We start from the raw sequence: 16,665 nt of genomic DNA, 5'->3' as shown, positions 1-16,665 counted from the left end.
TTTTCTTGCGCATAAACACGGGGGCTAGAGAGTGGGAAGGATGGCACTCGAGCTCAAGAATGGCAAGTAGCAGCGCTAGGGCTATAGTGCGAGAGACGAATAGGCAGAATGGCTCGGGTGAAATGGAAGGGATAAATTCTTCCGTTATTTATAACCACGGCACAGTTAACCGAGTGGCAAAAATTACGGGGAATATTTCGCTTTTAAAAGCCCTCAGTTATCGCTGGAACAGTTTCCAATTTTTTCGGAAGAGATAAGGTTACTGTTGGTGAATGGTCACATTGACCAATGGTTGATCCTTATGCCCAAACTAGTCGTGTAACAGCTCGGGGCTGTGTGCCACGTGCCGTCGGCTAAAAAGTTTTTTCTTTGGGTTTTAAGGTGAAAGAGATGTGAAATTCCAAGATTGATCCTCATCCTGATTCTTCGATTCAACCTAAGGCTCGGGGGCTACTCCATATGGAATGCGATTTTCATTGCATTTCCATATAATATTCGAGATTGAAGATTAAAGACCAAGTTAAATGAGCTTGAGTATCTTCTAGCCACATGGTAGTACTCAAGTACATTTGAAGATCCAATGCAATGGAGTACTCAAAGGAGCACCACAAACTAGTTGGAGACGTCTAAAGAAGTACTTGGGACTGCTACATTTGACTAAAAAGTACTTGGGGGCTTGTCAGCTATACATCTATGGGCTCACCGGGAGGTTTGGACAGTCCTAAATACAGGGTTGTACAACGAGACGTGTCAGACATGGAGACTACAGTGCAGGACAGCGTGGTCTATATGGAGGACAATAACTAGTGGAGGACAATAACTAGTCGAGGATTAGGAAACTACTCATAGCAATTAGATTAGGACTCCCTAATCGAATCTGACTAGTATTCTTGTAAATAACTAACCTGTAACCTTGCCCCCAACAATATAAGGCGAGGCAGAGACCCCTCCAAACAAGTCAATCAATACAATTGAACCAACACACATGACGTAGGGTATTACGCGACATAAGCGGCCCGAACCTGTCTAAATCATGTGTTCGAGCTCACCATCGAGTTCCTGATCTCGGCGAGCCACACGCATAAAACACTACCTCGGGTACCCCTTGATAGGTTGTCGGGTCTAAACACCAACAATTTTTTAGCTATCTTTAAGTATCATAGCAGTTTTTAGAGATAACAATCCATTTTACATAAGTTGCTAGAGGTGCTATAAGAAGGTCATGTATTGCAAATTGCAATACACGAAGTGTGAACTATATTGGAACTCGATTGTATATACCCTGCCCTTTTCATTCGTTACTGTTTCGTTACGAAAACCTTTGAAAAACTATTACTCCACCGTAATATATAATTTATAAAAATAAAGTTGATATTATGCTTGTTTTATAGGATTAAAAAAACTTACTCATGACTATAGTTTTGAATCACATAAACATTGTTACACTAATAAAATAATTATAAGTTAAAACTATATCTTAATAAACAAAATATAGCCAGTAATAAGTTGAATGAGGGTTCTTGTTCTTGGGTTCTCCCCCTCTTTCTCTCTCCCTTCTACATCTGTGCGGCGGCGGCGGCGGCGGCGGCGGCCTCTCATCCCCATCCAAAGCGAGCAGCGAGCAGCCTTATCTGCTCTCAGTCCTCACGTGGCCACGCCGAAGACCAGAGCAGAGCTGCGCCGCGCCCTCGTCTGATTCTGAGGAAGGATGGGGTCGGAAAGGGATGAGGAGGGTGGGGTGGGGGAACAATCCTCTGTAGCGGCCGGCGACGAGCCAGATCGGACGGCGGCGACCACGGGTGAGATTCATGACTACCATTTCGTCTCCTTTATCTTTTCCCTGCGCGCCGCCGTTGTTTTCCCCCATCTCTCAAGACCAGTCACCTCACCTGTCGTCATCTTCCTCAGAATTCCTTCCGAGCATGGTGAATCAGGAATGGGACAAGGCGGGGTGCACCGACGAATCCATCCAGAAGTGGACGGCGGCCGACGTCTTCCGTCCAGGCGAGCTGATCGAATGGCGAATCCCCACCACAGGTGAGACTCCGTCGCCGTCCATCCTGGAGGACCAGTTTGTGGTCTTGTCTCTGAATCACATAATGTGCGGCCTGAGGACGGACGCGAGCGATTTCCTGGTCAGAGTGCTCGAGCACTACGACATCGAGTGGTCTCACCTCACCCCGAACTCGATTACCGCACTGAGCATCTTTGCCCACCTGAGTGAGGCCTACTTGGGTGTGCCACCGACGGTGGAGGTGTTCGCGCACTTCTACAGGCTCTACACCAATAATAAAGGAGAAACAGTCACACTCGGGGGTGTCTACTTCCGGCTGAGGGACAAGATGAGGAGGAGTTATCCGGTTTACTACTTGAAGGCCTCACAGTTCGGGTGGACTTCTCTGTGGTTCTATGCAAAGTTACCGCAGAGCTGCAGATTGACCTTCAAGGGTGAAACACTGAAGGAGACAAACAATTGGAAGGATGTGTTGCTTCTTTCCCCTGAGCAGGAGAAGCAGGTTCGCCAAATCGAGGAGCTGAGCAACCAAGGGTTGACTGGTGTAGACATTGTCCACGACTACCTCAAGCACCGGATAAGCCCTTTGCGCCGAAGAGCGCATTTGTCGTGCAACTACACTGGTCCAACAGATCCCACCAGGGATTCGGATAAAGGTGCATATGCTAATTTTACTAAATTTGCCATTATCTATCATGACAAAACTGCTTTTTATGTTTGATGAATTTGATTGAACTGTGGATATAATTTTTAAAGGCATTGAGAACCATTAAAGTAGTGCATGCTCACCATCTGTTCTTTTATCCTTTTATTCCAGCATTGATGTGGTATTTTGTAGCTATGTTTTAGTTATTATTTTGATTCTGCAGTATTTACATCATTTGTTGAGTTGCTCTTGTTACTGAATTAATAAGTTAAGTATGAATAGCATAGAGATCTATTACAACACACTACACCAAACTGTAGTTGATATGGACTCTACTTTTTAGTGCAACATCTGAATAGCTAACGAGGCCTAAATGTGTCTAGTCCAGATACAACTGACCACACTGTTTTCTAATATAGTTATGGCTTGTGAATGTTTTTATGCGTGTGCTTTTACAGTGGGATATGGAGTTTTTTTCCTTTGTAGGTTAATGTAGGAATTCCTAGTTTCTCCAGCAAGGACTAGTGAGGACCGTCCAATTAGCACAAATAAAGATTTCATATCTGGTGAAGTTTCTTATGTCTTTCCCTTATGTAGACATTTCTGAGGAAGACATTGAGAGCAGGCTAAGCTACCTTCTAGACCTTAAGAAGACAGGGCAGAAGGAGCCCCCAAAGAGACCTAATGTTCCAACCAGCCTGATTAGAGCATCAGTCGATCGAGCCAATCAACCTATCGTAAGTACTGCACCAATTATGTCAAGGGAATTTGTTAATGCTTTCCTTACAGTTGGACCAATTTACAGGGCTTGCTGAATGTTCTGCCGACTCTCAGAGCTAAGAAGAAAGCAGTTGATGAGCTGACAGCTCCAAGAACAGCTCCAAGAAGTATTAGGAAATCTTCGGATAATGATCTTGCCCCAGCATCCCCACGAAGATGCACAAGGCAATCTGCTATTACCAGGAAGGTACCTCCAGCTCCTGAAATTGATTCTTCCGAAGATGAGGAGATTCCAGAACCAGAAGCCAGAACAACTATAACAACTGCAGCTTCTCCGAACCGGGGCGTGGAGCAGAAATCTATAGAGAACCCTGCTGAGATTGAAGGGGGGAAAAGAGTAGCATTGGTGAAGCCTATTTCCTCAGGTGGCAAAAGAAAGTTCTTCGCCTCCCCTTCTGGTTCTCAGAGAAAACCAAAGTACTCATTTATTTCCGCTATGGCAAAGACCAGGTAGACCTTGAAACATATTTATGTACAAAAACCATGTCTTTAGAATCTGACTGAATCGTTCACGCAGGACACCATCTTCGGACACTGGTTGTATGAAAGGGACTTCCTTGAGAAAAGAGGCAGCAGTGGCCCTGAATCCTCAGTCACCAGGATCAACTCGACCCTCACCTGCCTCTTCAATGGAAAAGGGTGAGAAGAGAGCGCTGTTCATACTAGCTAATGTGGTCAACCAGAATAATGTGGCTGAGGACTCTGTGTCGAATGCACTCCTTGACCAGCGTGTTAGGGATGATCCTCCCAAAGAAGCCGATCCTACACAATCTATTGCTGAGAGAGTTCAACACCAGGAAGCCATTAAGGAATCAGCTCCCATTGCGGTGCCTAATCCAGAGGAAATAAACAGTGAGGTGATATGGGAGAGGATGCAGAAAGTTTACAGTGAAGTAAGTGCAAACTCACTAAACCTTCTTCATGGCCCTTTTCTCAAGAGCATGCAAAAAAGCTTGTTCTAGAAGTTCCACCCATATAAGAGTTTTTCTTGAACACCCATCACAAAACCGGTGCAATGCAATCTTGATAGATTATTACAATATACAAGATTAAAACGACTACCTCAGCTTCAAACCCGGACTGATTACAAGGGTTTAATCGACCCCTGGAGTTCATCGCTCGCCGTTGCACCTGGAGAAGCTTTTGTGCTAAACACAACCAAACCTATCACACATAAACACAACCAAACCTGTCACACATACAACAGAAACAAAACTCGTTTACCATCCCCTGTATTAATACCTCTGTGCACCAGACAGTTCATTATCCAAATTCCTTTCTGTGGCGCTAGTCAAACAAATAGTTCACATTTTAGACGTGTCCTGAATCTTCCATAACATTTTGGCGCACAGGAAGTTTTTCTTTTGCAGTCCCTAGGTCATAAGAAGGCTTAATAAGCTGAGCAAGCTGAATAGTTGTCTTGGATTCCATTTCTAGAGAAAGCAATCCTCCCTTTGCTGCAATTGTATTGCACTAATGGTTTTTCATAGATTCAGATACCTTTAACTGACAGTCCACTTGTTATTACTACCCAAGCTCTGTTCAGTTCTCACTGTTGAATCATTCTACGTTTGTTCAACTTTGAAAGACCGAGGCAGTAATTTCAGGAGCCTGACATTCAGCAATAGTTTGTACTGAGCCACATAGATATTAGCATTGAACATTGCCGTAGAGTTTTTGTCAACTGAGAGAAATTTGTGAGATTACTTTGCGAGACACTTGATATTATGGTTGAGCATAACCGTTCCTTGTATGTTACCTTCTCTGTAGTTTCTGTCTTCGAGAGAGACGACATTTTCTGAGCTTTTAGAACAAGCAAAGAAGCTGGTCGTGGCAAGCAAGCACCCGAATGATGAGCACATAATGCTTGAACAACAAGTGAAAGGTAAGGCCACAATTTTTACAATTCACTCTACATGATGGGTTATCATAATCCATTATCTTCTTTGCTTCTTTTTCTGTTAGACCTCAAAGGAAACATAAGCCTCTTAAAAGACATGATGACGAAAGCCAAGCAGGAGACATTAAAAGGAATAGAAGAAAATACAAAGCTGAAAGATGAGATCAGAGGTAGTAAAATCTTCTCTGTTCTTTTAAGTTCAATTTTCCATTAGGCTAGTATTAATATTTGTGCTTTCATGCGCAGACCAGAAGAAGATGATCGATGAGCTAAGTAAGCAAAACGAGTCAACCCAGGAGTCCTTGGCTCAAAAATACGCAGAGGTGAACCACCTCAAAGAAGAGGCTGCTCAAAAATGCGCAGAGGTGAACCGCCTCAAAGAAGAGGCTGAAGGGCTCAAGAAAGACAAGGAAGAGCTGCAATCACGTGTCTCACGTGCCAATGAACTTCTCCAGCTCATGACGAGTGCTTTGTGCCAGGGAAAGGGTGCTGACAACAGGCAGCTTCCTGACTTTTGACGCCTAGAACTTCAGAAATGCTGATAGCAAGGATCGAATCAAAATTTCATGTTTTGTGCATCTAGCCCTAGGCTAACCGATTCAGCCAGCGTTTGGAGGTAGACAAGGTTGGACTCTTGGAATGCTGGACTGTACTCGTATGTATAAATAGCATCAGGACTCCTATTGTCGAGTGTACGGGGAACTTTGTGGTAGATCTGTTTAACCACCTGGGTGCTTAAACGGTGTTTTAATTGTAAGCGCAAGTCCTTTGTGCTTAAAGAAGAGTTTTGGTAAGTTTCAGGCAAAGTTCAAGCTTTGAGGCTCTCTATTTAGAGGTTTCCAATGTCATCTTGAGCTGAGCCTTATACCAAAGTTTAAGAGCTTCGGGATCTTAACAACTTTGCTTTAAGGAGCAAGTTTGAAATCTGCCCCGAAAGCCTTCAGAATCCATGTCAAAGTTCCCCAACTTGGTCAACTCAGCCTTCTTCAGCAATTCCGGCTAAGTCTGAAAATCAGCCCGAACGGGTGCCTTAAGGCGGGATTATCTTTTGAAAGTTGAGCAGAACATCAGAAAATCCCTTTTTAAAAGTTGGAGAACTAAGTTTCTACAACAATTTTGTTAATTGGACCTTGTCCAATTCACCTCCGAAGCTTTTCAAATCTGCAGCTCAAATCAGCCCAGAGCTCTGAAAACCAGTCAAAACCGCCACTTTTCTCTAAGTCCTGAAACCGACATTCCTCCAAACTTTGGAGCTTTGAATCTCCAAATCCACCATGTTTTTGAACTCGGTCAAATTACCAAAGTTGGATCTTGATCTGTGTACTACAACTCTTATAAAGAGAGTCAACATGGCGCAGTTTGAAATCGGGAGATCAGGAGGCTTGAAGATGGGCCTAGCAAAGGATCTTGCGGATCTGTCGGTCAGACAGCGCCATAGCACGCCTGCGCCGCGCTCAGAGCGTCGCCGCCGCATGGCGTGACCTTGCTGGCGAGCGCCGCCTCGCCCAGCCGCCGGCCGCGACAAGATGGGTCGACGCGCCTCGCTCCCCAGTCGTGCGCGACGACGACCCGCGGTCCTCCGCTCTGTCTCGTCTCGTCTCACCCGAGGCCTCGCTGGCCGCGCCAGGTGCACTGCCCGCAGCTCCGCCGTCGCCCCGGCCACTCTGTGACCGAAGATCGGCCGCTACCGCGCCGGTGCCGTCTCGCCTCCCGCGCGCATCTGTCCCACCCGGATCTCTGGCCGCGCGCCCCAACACCTTCCGGCCCTCTCGTCACACCCCAGTCGCGCTGCCCACGCGCGCGCCCGGCGACGCTGCCGTCTCTGCCAACCGCCGCGCAGGCCATGACAGCTCCTTTCTCCCGCCTCGCCAGTAGCGTGCCCCGGTAGAGCCGCTAGTCCCGCGCCTGCTTGCGTCACACCGCTCGTTCTGTCACCTCGCCTGCAGCGCCCTCGCCTACAGTGTCCTTCCCTCCCTCCAGTCCGCCAATGGCGCCGCCACCATTAATGGCTGCGACCATACACGCGTGCAGACCTAGCAAATCTGCGTGCCCAGCAAACCCGCTTTGCACCCAGCCCCAAATCCTTGCTGTCCAACCAGGCCAAGATTGCGTTCGAGCTCGCCAATAGAGGCGCCGACCAATCGCCGCCGCGATAGAGCACTTCTTCTCCCTCGATCTTATCCTCGCGCACGCTCGAGCTCGTTTCCTTCCTCCGAACACCTCCGCGCATCTATAAAAGGGGACCGAAGCCTCTTACCGGAGTTCGCTTCGCCACCACTCGCTCAAGTTCTGCCGCCGCACACTCCTCTGCTTCGCGCTGAGCTCCCCTTTCGGCCCAACCCTGCACCTTGCCGACCCCACCAACCGCTTCGCCATCCTCTCGCGCAGCTCTAGAGCTTGCTTGTTGTCCACAAGAAGCACCACCGCTGCCGAAACGCTCCCAGTTCTCGCGACGCCGACCCGAGCTACCGTCGTTCCCCGTTCCGCCTCGGCTTGTTTCTTCCCAACCCCGAGACCTTGTCAGTAGGACCGAAGGTGAGCTGCCGACCCCATTTCATCTCTTCCCGGCCCTGAATCATCCGCGGAAGCGATCGGACCCTGTCCGCCTTGCCCGAGTGCTGTCCGCCTCGCCCGAGTGTTATCCGCCTCGCCCGAGGGCTCGGTTGTGTCTTTTTCTTTTGACCGAGGGTATTTGTGTAAAATTTTGAGGACTTCTCTGTGTTAAATCTGAGGATCCCGGTACATTTATTCCTTAAGTCTAAGGGTCAAATCGTAAGTTTTCCCCGATCCGACTCTTTTAACTCGTTCGAAATCAACAGTAGCTTCGAAATTACATCTTAAATCGAGGAAAAATCAGAAAAATATGAAATCACTTTGGTTGGAATTCTCGTTCTGAGTAGAATCTAATAAAGTGGGTTTCACACCTTTTCCTATAGTTTTGCTATAGGTTTGGTTTTAAATCCTTGCAAATACTGTTGAAATCATCGTCTAAGTGTCTTATCCTTTCATTGCTTTTCGTGTAGAACTGAACCTCACCGATGGCACCTACGAGCTTCATCTAGCGCCGGAAGACGAAGTCGTAGCTGAGCCGCCGCCTGCAGGAGTCGAGCCCAAGCACACCGAGGACCAGTTCGCTACCGCCCCACTTGAAGGCAAGCCCCGGAGAATAACCTAGTTTTTCTAAACTTGTGCATGCCTTCTATTGTTATGTGTGCGCATTTACGTTCCAGGAGTTGCTTGAAACCGTAGATGCATGACTTAGTTTCCCTTTGATCTGAACACTAGTATGATAGGCCAAGTAGTTGCAATGCTTAAATCGGACTCGGTAAAAGTCGAGTGATTTCCTGTCACTCGCGAGTTATAGGAGTTGCTTGCTCTCCTTTTTGTTACAACTATAAGGACGATGGACGGGACAGGGCTCTGTGAACTATTTTGGTGGTCAGTGGATTGCCCCGTCTGTCTACATGAAATTGGATTAAGGTCAAAAGGTGATGGTGTGATCAAGTGTTTGAAAGTACTAATCTCATACCTAGTATGGGATGGGGAAGCATAATACCTGATTGACTCAGGACGTGAGTGGTTCGATCCACTGTTCTGGAATGAAGTTCCCTTGCGATCGCATGTGCTAACAAGTGCAGTCATAGAACGGCAGAGGCCAGGTTTGTGGAGCCTTGTACCAAGGGAAGTGGGCCCAACACGGGTCTGGGGATTGATGGGGATGGCCGACAAAGGAAGCAACCCTTCGTGGTGCGCGGATATTGTGAGATTAGGTTCACCATGCATGGTTAAGAAATTCGAATCGATTCGTCTGCCTCTGACAATTTGGGGCTGCTTGATCACTATACTACACTGAGTAAGAATGAAAGATGGTGATGATCTAATATGTTTTCCCTGCATTAATTGTTTGGAAACTATGCTTGTTTAGTATAGTTGCTCACTTAGATTGGTAATTGAACGTAGAACTTGTGGCTAAAATTTTGAGAGGAAGGACCTACTGTAGTCGCTCTTGACAAAAACAAACCCCTCAGCCAAAAAGCCTTGCATGTCTAGAAGTTGGTTGAGTAGTTACCACCTGTCGGTTAAGTCTTGTTGAGCATAGTTTCTCAGCCTTGCTTTTGGCACATCTTTCAGGTGATGTTGATGTCTCTGAGTTTGCTACAAGTGGCACTTGGCCTTCCCAGCTTCCTCCTGGATGGACGGTCGAGTGGGATCCCTCCTCGGACAGTGAGGACGGGAACCATTGATGTCATGATCAGCCTCGTCGTGACATCCGACATCGGCGCTAGTCTTCGTTTGTTCATTTCCGCTGCTTAAGAACTCTGCAAACTATGTTTGAATTTCGAACATGATGTTGTAATAAATTAATGTACTTATTTAATTTGGATGATTTATTATATTCTCTGGAACCACTCACCTTCGTGTAAGCTATGCTTTCTCGGTCCTGTGTAGTGGTTTATCGGATGAAATCCAACGGACTGCCAAATTAACTTGATTAAAGCACGTGATCGCGTGTTAGGCGATTTAATTGTGCTTTAACTAAGTTAATTAGGGTGGTTCCGCCACAGCTGCTACTAGAGCCAGGTTAGCAGGATAGAGAAGACAATAGATCTTAAAGACCTCTTTCTAAATAAAATTTGCAAGAAATGTATTAGAAAATTCTCGTACGATCGTTAAGGATGAACTTAGTGCGAGAGGCCCGAGGGGAATTTTTTGGTTATTTAAGGTGGCTATTAGCTATTGGTTATTTTTCTGACTTCCAGCACTTCGCCCACGTGTATCATACATGCGCTGAGTTCTGCATCACGAGTATGCAAGGGTTGATAGGGAGTTCTATTCCAAAGAACCTATCATCGCGGTTGATTTCGCCCACGTTTATTATACGTGCGCAAGGTTCCGTATGATGATTCATGCGAAGAGTGGTATGGTTCGATTCCAACGAGCCTATGATCACGGTTGTATAAGCCCACATTTATGATACATGCGTATGATTCTGCATCACGAGTATGCGAAGGGTTATATGGTCCTATTCGAAGGGGCCTATTTCCACGGTTGTTGCGCTATCCATGCAGCGTTAAACACATGGGTGCCATTTCTATAGCGAACGGTAATGAATGGAGACGCTTTCGTGAGTGCTGGCACGAAAGGTTCATGTGGTTGTGTTTTTCTGCAGGTACACTAACCGCGTTCACGTAGGGAAACGATATTAGAAACCCAACTAGATATTACAGGGAGCGGCGTAATTGTTGCCTTGCCACCGGCACTAACCACGTAAGTCCAAAAACCTTTTGGCAATTGTTTTGGGTTGAGAGGACGATATAGGTCGTGCATGCATCATGAACTAAAATCAGTGAACCCAATCCCTTAAATCAACCTTGCCCTTGTGTTTAAGCTCTTCTTCGCGTTAAGGATTTTCTAGCTGCCTTTTCAGCATGTACCACCTGTCAAGGATCTGAGTGTACCACCCTGTTAGGATCTGTTTTCACTCCACTTCTGAATACCAAACTTGTTGCTAATTATCAGAAGGGAATGTTGGTAAAATTTGGGAATTTTGGATGAGTACTGGTGGAGTAATGAGCTTTTTATCTAGCCTACCAAAATCTGTTTTTCATCCCGAGTTTTAATCTCATGTTTCTCTTATCCATCTTTGGTTCCAGATGGCTGCTCCTGGGCACATGATGCGTGGTGAGGATGGAACCTCCCACTCCACGTGCCTACACTTTGAGGGTTTTCCTACTATCTGGTGGGACACCTTGAGGTGGTTTGGGTACCAGTCGCCGCCTCTTTATGCGGGACGCGAGTACCAGGAGCACGGAGTGCAGCGGTGCAGCGTGCGTGTGGTCGTACCTCCACCCCCAATGCAGCCCGAGTGTCCCCAGCTTGAGGTTTCAACCTATGGTCATACCCTCGAGGATACTTGGGAGTCCGCTGCCTTACAGGCTCTCACCCAGTTTTGCTGGCTACACCCCTTGGAGGTCCTTTTGGATCCGATTGGCTTGTTCCCCGCTAGGGGCAGGCTGGACATAGCTTGGCTTGACAGGGTGAACAACATGGGGGTGTTGGCAACCTCACACCCGCTGGTCACCATCTCCACCACGACGTGGTGCATGACTACGTTGTACCGACTGGATGAGCTCCAGGGAAGAGCTATGGCTGTCTTGGCTCGGATAGTTGTAGACACCCAGGAGCATCTCAATACCACCAAGAGAGATTTGGTGGAATAGTCGTATTAGCTCATCCAGAGGGGTATACAGATTTCTGAATTACCGAGTTGGAAGAGGAGGTGACCGACATGGAGCATGATATGGTATTGCTTGCTGAGGAGAAGCTAGAGGTTGAGATGGAGCTCGCTGTTGCCAATGCGTACTTGGATGAGCACCACGCCGAGATCAATGCCATCCAGGCGCAGGAGCAGCAGGGGGAGAATGACCCTATGGAAGAGGAGGAGGAGGAGGAAGACCCCGAAGAGATAGAGGGAGTCTCGAGCATGGATTTTGAAGTTGGTGACGCCCCTTCTCCGACGCATAGTGTTTCCTCCATGGGCAACCTAGATGAATTTTAGATTGTGGAGGTAGTGAGTTGGTCTTTTGTTGTACTCCTCGGCAACCTAAAATTTTGGATGGTGATGTAATAGGTTAGCCTTGAGTTGAGTACTCTTCCTATGTTAAGAAACTTGTCACGAAATGATCTTGGTAGTGGTTGTCTTGGCAGATTCAGTTCCTGTTTTCACCTCGCTTTCGCTTCCACTTCTGCCCACTTTTGGGACGCGCTTTGAATATCAAAGTTGGGTTAAAACTTGTCCTGTAGCCGCTCGTGAAATTTCAGCTCTTTTGGATCTGTCAAACTTGGCCCACCTCCAGCAAAGGTGACCTCCGCCGACTTGGCCCGATCCCCGGGTCACAGGGTCGGACGCGCCCGACCCCTCGTAGCAGGTCTCCGCCTCGCCCGACCCCTCGTAGTAGGTCTCCGCCTCGCCCGACCCCTCGTCGCACGGCTCCGTCTCGCCTGACCCTGGGCGCTAAGGGTCGGACGTATCCAGACCCACGGGACAGAGCTTCGCCTCGCCCAAGGATGTGCGCGGACTAGCAGACGAGTGCAAGGATCTTGTGGGCCCCCACCAATCTTGTCATAAGTGCAACCGATGGGACTCAACAGCAACCATCCAAGCCTTACGTGCATAGAAAATAAATTTACTTGCCGGAGTCTTGACCCGTGATTCTTGACACCGACAATTGGCACGCCAGGAGCAATCAAATTGCTGGCTGAGATGGCAAAAAGAGAGATATGCATCTACTCGATCAAGGATGATACTGCTATCTTTCTCACTATTGGCAAGATGGATGCTTGTGGTTTTACACATAATGTTTGTTCCATATGATTGAAAGTTTCGGATTATGTGGCTAACGGAAACGTACACTCTTGCAGATGGTGCGCCTTACCCGCTCTGGATCGGTCCTGAGTGGCAGTTGGGATAACCAGGCACCCTCGCCACCACCGCCCTGTTGTGTTACGAGGTAGGCTACACTAGCGCAAATCAAAATTTTCTACCGCATAAACCAGGAAAACTGCCGTATAAGGATCACGGGATTACCACTCCACGCACTGGTGCGGAAGATGTAGATTCGCGTCGATGCAACGAAGTCGATCAGCGTAGTCGTACGTAGTCGATCATGTCGACGTCCAGTAGCTCCTCAGCAGCTTGTCCACGTGCAGCAAGATTGCCCTCGTGCCGCGGCTCGTCGTGGCTCGTCGACGGCTCGTCGTAGCTCGTCAGTGGCTCGTCCAAGTGCTGCAGGTGCAACACCTCCAAGGTATCCACATGTGCAGAGAGGAAGCGTCGCAAGCTGGACTGCTAGGTCCGCGAGTTGCAACAGGCGAGGGCATGGGAGGCGCAGCAGATTTGTTTCGCCAAAAGGTGTAAACCCTAGGGCGCCCCCACCCCTCTATTTATAGAGGTTCCTAACGGGCCTCTGGGTTCGAGGTACATTAGTACTTCTAAACCTAATCCGACTTGGATCACATCCGAATTGGGCTTCCAGCCCCTTAAGTGTGTGACCCTATGGGTTCGGATATGTATAGACATGGTCCAAGTACTCCTACTCGGCCCAATAGTCGGTAGCGGCCTCTAGCAAGACGTGCCAACTCCTATACGCACACGAAGGTCATATCAGACGAACCATCACAACATTATATACATGCTATTCCCTTTGCCTCACGATATTTGGTCTAGCTTCAAGCTGACCGCTCTTTCTCGATCCTATGATTCAGAATCCCTTTGTAGGTTAACTCTTAACCGTACGTAGCATGGCCATGCATTTTCGGATCCGATCACTCGAGGGGTCAAGAGATATCACTCTCAATCAGAGAGGGGAAAATCCCTTCTTGATTGACCATGTCTCATAGCATGCTCTTGACAAACCCGAAAGCTACCTTTATAACTACCCTATTAAGGCGTAGCGTTTGATAGCCCTAAGTAAGTCGATCCACATCTTGAGTACATGCGACAATCTCAGGTCTAAGGACAAAGCGTATATGTTGTGTAAAGAGAGAACTACTTCTTGTGTTGGGTCAGTCCTAGCACATGTCTCCACATGTGCCCACATTATTAGTTCAACAACTCCATGTCCATGACTTGTGAAACATAGTCATCAACTAACACATGTGCTAGTCTAATATTCATGTCTGTCCTCACATGAACACCGACTAGGGACAACTTTAGAATAACCATACAAGTAAAGAGTTTCACATACAATTCACATAATTGCAAATCAATTTAAGTAGCCTTTAATGGATATTCAAGGAACACAATATAAATCATGGATACAAATGGAATATCATCATCTCTATGATTGCCTCTGGGGCATACCTCCAACAGTCTCCCACTTGCAGTAGAGTCAATCTAGAAGGTACCTAATACCCATAGCTCTTACATGCGCATCATGCTTAGCCTGCGGGAGTGGTTTTGTCAACGGATCAGAAATGTTCAGATCCGTGTGTATTTTGCATATCTTGATCTCACCCCGGTTAACGAAGTTTCGAATGAGATGAAATCGTCGCATTACGTGTTTGTTTTTCTGGTGGTTCCTTGGCTCCTTTGCTTGCGCAATTGCCCCATTGTTATCACAGTAGAGATTTAATGGGCTGGACGCATTCGGAAACACACCAAGCTCAATGAGGAAATTCCTTATCGAAACACCCTCCTTCGCGGCTTCCGAAGCCGTGATGTACTCGACTTCTGTCGTAGAATCAGCCACCGTCTCCTGCTTGGAACTCTTCCAACTAACAGCACCACCATTTAGCGTGAACACAAATCCTGATTGTGACTTTGAATCATCTCTGTCAGTTTGGAAATTAGCATCGGTGTAACCTGTTACAACGAGCTCCTCCTCACCTCCATAGACGAGGAACATATCTTTAGTCCTTCTCAAGTACTTAAGAATGTTTTTCACCACTGTCCAGTGACTCTCACTTGAATCAGACTGGTGTCTGCTTGTCATACTTAGCGCATATGAAATATCTAGGCGAGTACTTATCATTGCATACATGATAGATCCAATAGCCGAGGCATATGACACTCTACTCATGCGATCCCGCTCATCAGCAGTCGAAGGACACTGAGTCTTGCTGAGATGTATGCCATGTGACATAGGCAAGAACCCTTTCTTTGCCTCTTCCATGCTGAACTGCTTCAACACTTTGTCAATGTAAGTATCTTGGCTTAATCCTATAAGCCTTCTTGATCTATCTCTACAGATCTTAATGCCCAGAATATATGCCGCTTCCCCGAAGTCCTTCATCGAAAAACTATTTTTCAGTGAAGTCTTTACGGACTCAAGCATAGGAATGTTATTTTCAATCAGCAATATGTCATCCACATATAAGATTAGAAATACTACAGAGCTCCCACTAACCTTCTTGTAAACACAAGACTCTTCTTCGTTCTTGGTTAAGTCAAACCCTTTGACCACTTCATCAAAACGAATGTTCCAACTCCTAGATGGTTGCTTCAATCCATAAATGGATCTCTGAAGCTTGCATACCTTTTCAGCATTTTTCAAATCGACAAAATCCTCAGGCTGTATCATATACACGTCCTCAGCTAGGTTTCCATTTAGGAAAGCTGTCTTGACATCCATTTGCCATATCTCATAATCGAAATATGCAGCTATAGCTATAATAATCTGAATGGACTTAAGCATCACTACGGGCGAGAAGGTCTCATCGTAGTCAACTCCTTGAACTTGTCGAAAACCTTTTGCGACAAGTCGTGCTTTATAGATACGAACATTTCCATCCATGTCCTTTTTCTTCTTATAGATCCACTTGCACTCTATGGCTTTAGCACCATCAGGCGGGTCAACCAAGTTCCAAACTTGATTGTCTCCCATGGACTCTATTTCGGATTGCATGGCATTCTGCCATTTTTCGAAGTCTGGGTCCATCATTGCTTCTGCATACGTCGCAGGCTCATCATTGTCCAACAATAATATTTCCCGTATTTCGTGGAGTCTTGCCGACCTTCGTGGTTGTGGCGGTGCCATGGTTATCTCAACTTGTTCTGCTATGTTAGCATCACTCATTGATTCTTGCCCGATCGGCTCATCTTGAACTTCTTCAAAATGCACTGTCTTTCCACTCTTTTCTCCTTTGAGAAACTCTTTCTCTAGGAAAACCCCGTTCCGAGCGACAAACACTTTGCCCTCTGATCGGTTGTAGAAATAATATCCCAAAGTTAGGATATCCCACGAAAATGCACTTATCCGACTTGGGTGTGATCTTGTCCAACTGAAGTCGCTTGACAAACACTTCATATCCCCAAATCTTTAGAAAAGACAAACTGGGAACCTTTCCAGTCCACATCTCATATGGTGTCTTAACTACGGATTTAGATGGTACCCTATTTCGCCGAAAACGGCGAATCGGTTGAATTTCATGTGTAACTTTTTCTGTAGATCAATTTTCATATAAAATTTAAGGCTGATTTACTGAAGCACACGCACACGGTAAAATCTCAACCCGGTAGTAGATCCAATCTACTATTGCACATCTCATGCGCCTGGCGTATGAACCTGGATTTCAATTCGACCAATAACATTGATCTTCGCTCGCTGCAACTGGCATTACGTGTATCACTTAACTCCGATGGCGGAAATCCGACCGGTAGGAGTATGTCATTACACAACCATTGTAGCAAGAACACAAAAACCAGGACATAGATCAAACTGAATACTCGCATATCTCCATATGCACACATCCCGAATCCAAAACTAAACAGCTACGGCTCTGATACCACTGTTGTGTTTCGAGGTAGGCTACACTAGCGCAAAT

General features: G+C 46.7%; 1 protein-coding gene across 1 annotated transcript; it reads left to right on the top strand.

Moving 5' to 3' along the window:
* The first annotated feature begins 1,526 nt into the window (after nt 1–1,526).
* LOC117864331 (uncharacterized) lies at nt 1,527–6,168 on the top strand. The gene is made up of 8 exons (XM_034748390.2): nt 1,527–1,799; nt 1,909–2,670; nt 3,258–3,397; nt 3,466–3,890; nt 3,958–4,333; nt 5,211–5,325; nt 5,406–5,510; nt 5,587–6,168. The coding sequence occupies exons 1-8, from the start codon at nt 1,709–1,711 to the stop codon at nt 5,856–5,858; spliced, it is 2,286 nt and encodes a 761-aa protein (XP_034604281.1). The 5' UTR covers nt 1,527–1,708; the 3' UTR covers nt 5,859–6,168.
* The last annotated feature ends 10,497 nt before the right edge of the window (nt 6,169–16,665 follow it).

The sequence above is a fragment of the Setaria viridis genome, chromosome 7 (genome assembly GCF_005286985.2).
Source record: "Setaria viridis chromosome 7, Setaria_viridis_v4.0, whole genome shotgun sequence".
Lineage (NCBI taxonomy): Eukaryota > Viridiplantae > Streptophyta > Magnoliopsida > Poales > Poaceae > Setaria > Setaria viridis.
The sequence above is the reverse complement of the archived record's forward strand: the minus strand, read 5'-3'. Positions and strand labels throughout refer to the sequence as shown.

Coding starts and splice junctions, on each gene's coding strand:
- LOC117864331 (XM_034748390.2), top strand. CDS start 1,709: ATGGGGTCGGAAAGGGATGAGGAGGGTGGGGTGGGGGAACAATCCTCT. Junction 5,326..5,405: donor GCTTGAACAACAAGTGAAAG/GTAAGGCCACAA, acceptor TTTTTCTGTTAG/ACCTCAAAGGAAACATAAGC. Junction 5,511..5,586: donor GCTGAAAGATGAGATCAGAG/GTAGTAAAATCT, acceptor TTTCATGCGCAG/ACCAGAAGAAGATGATCGAT.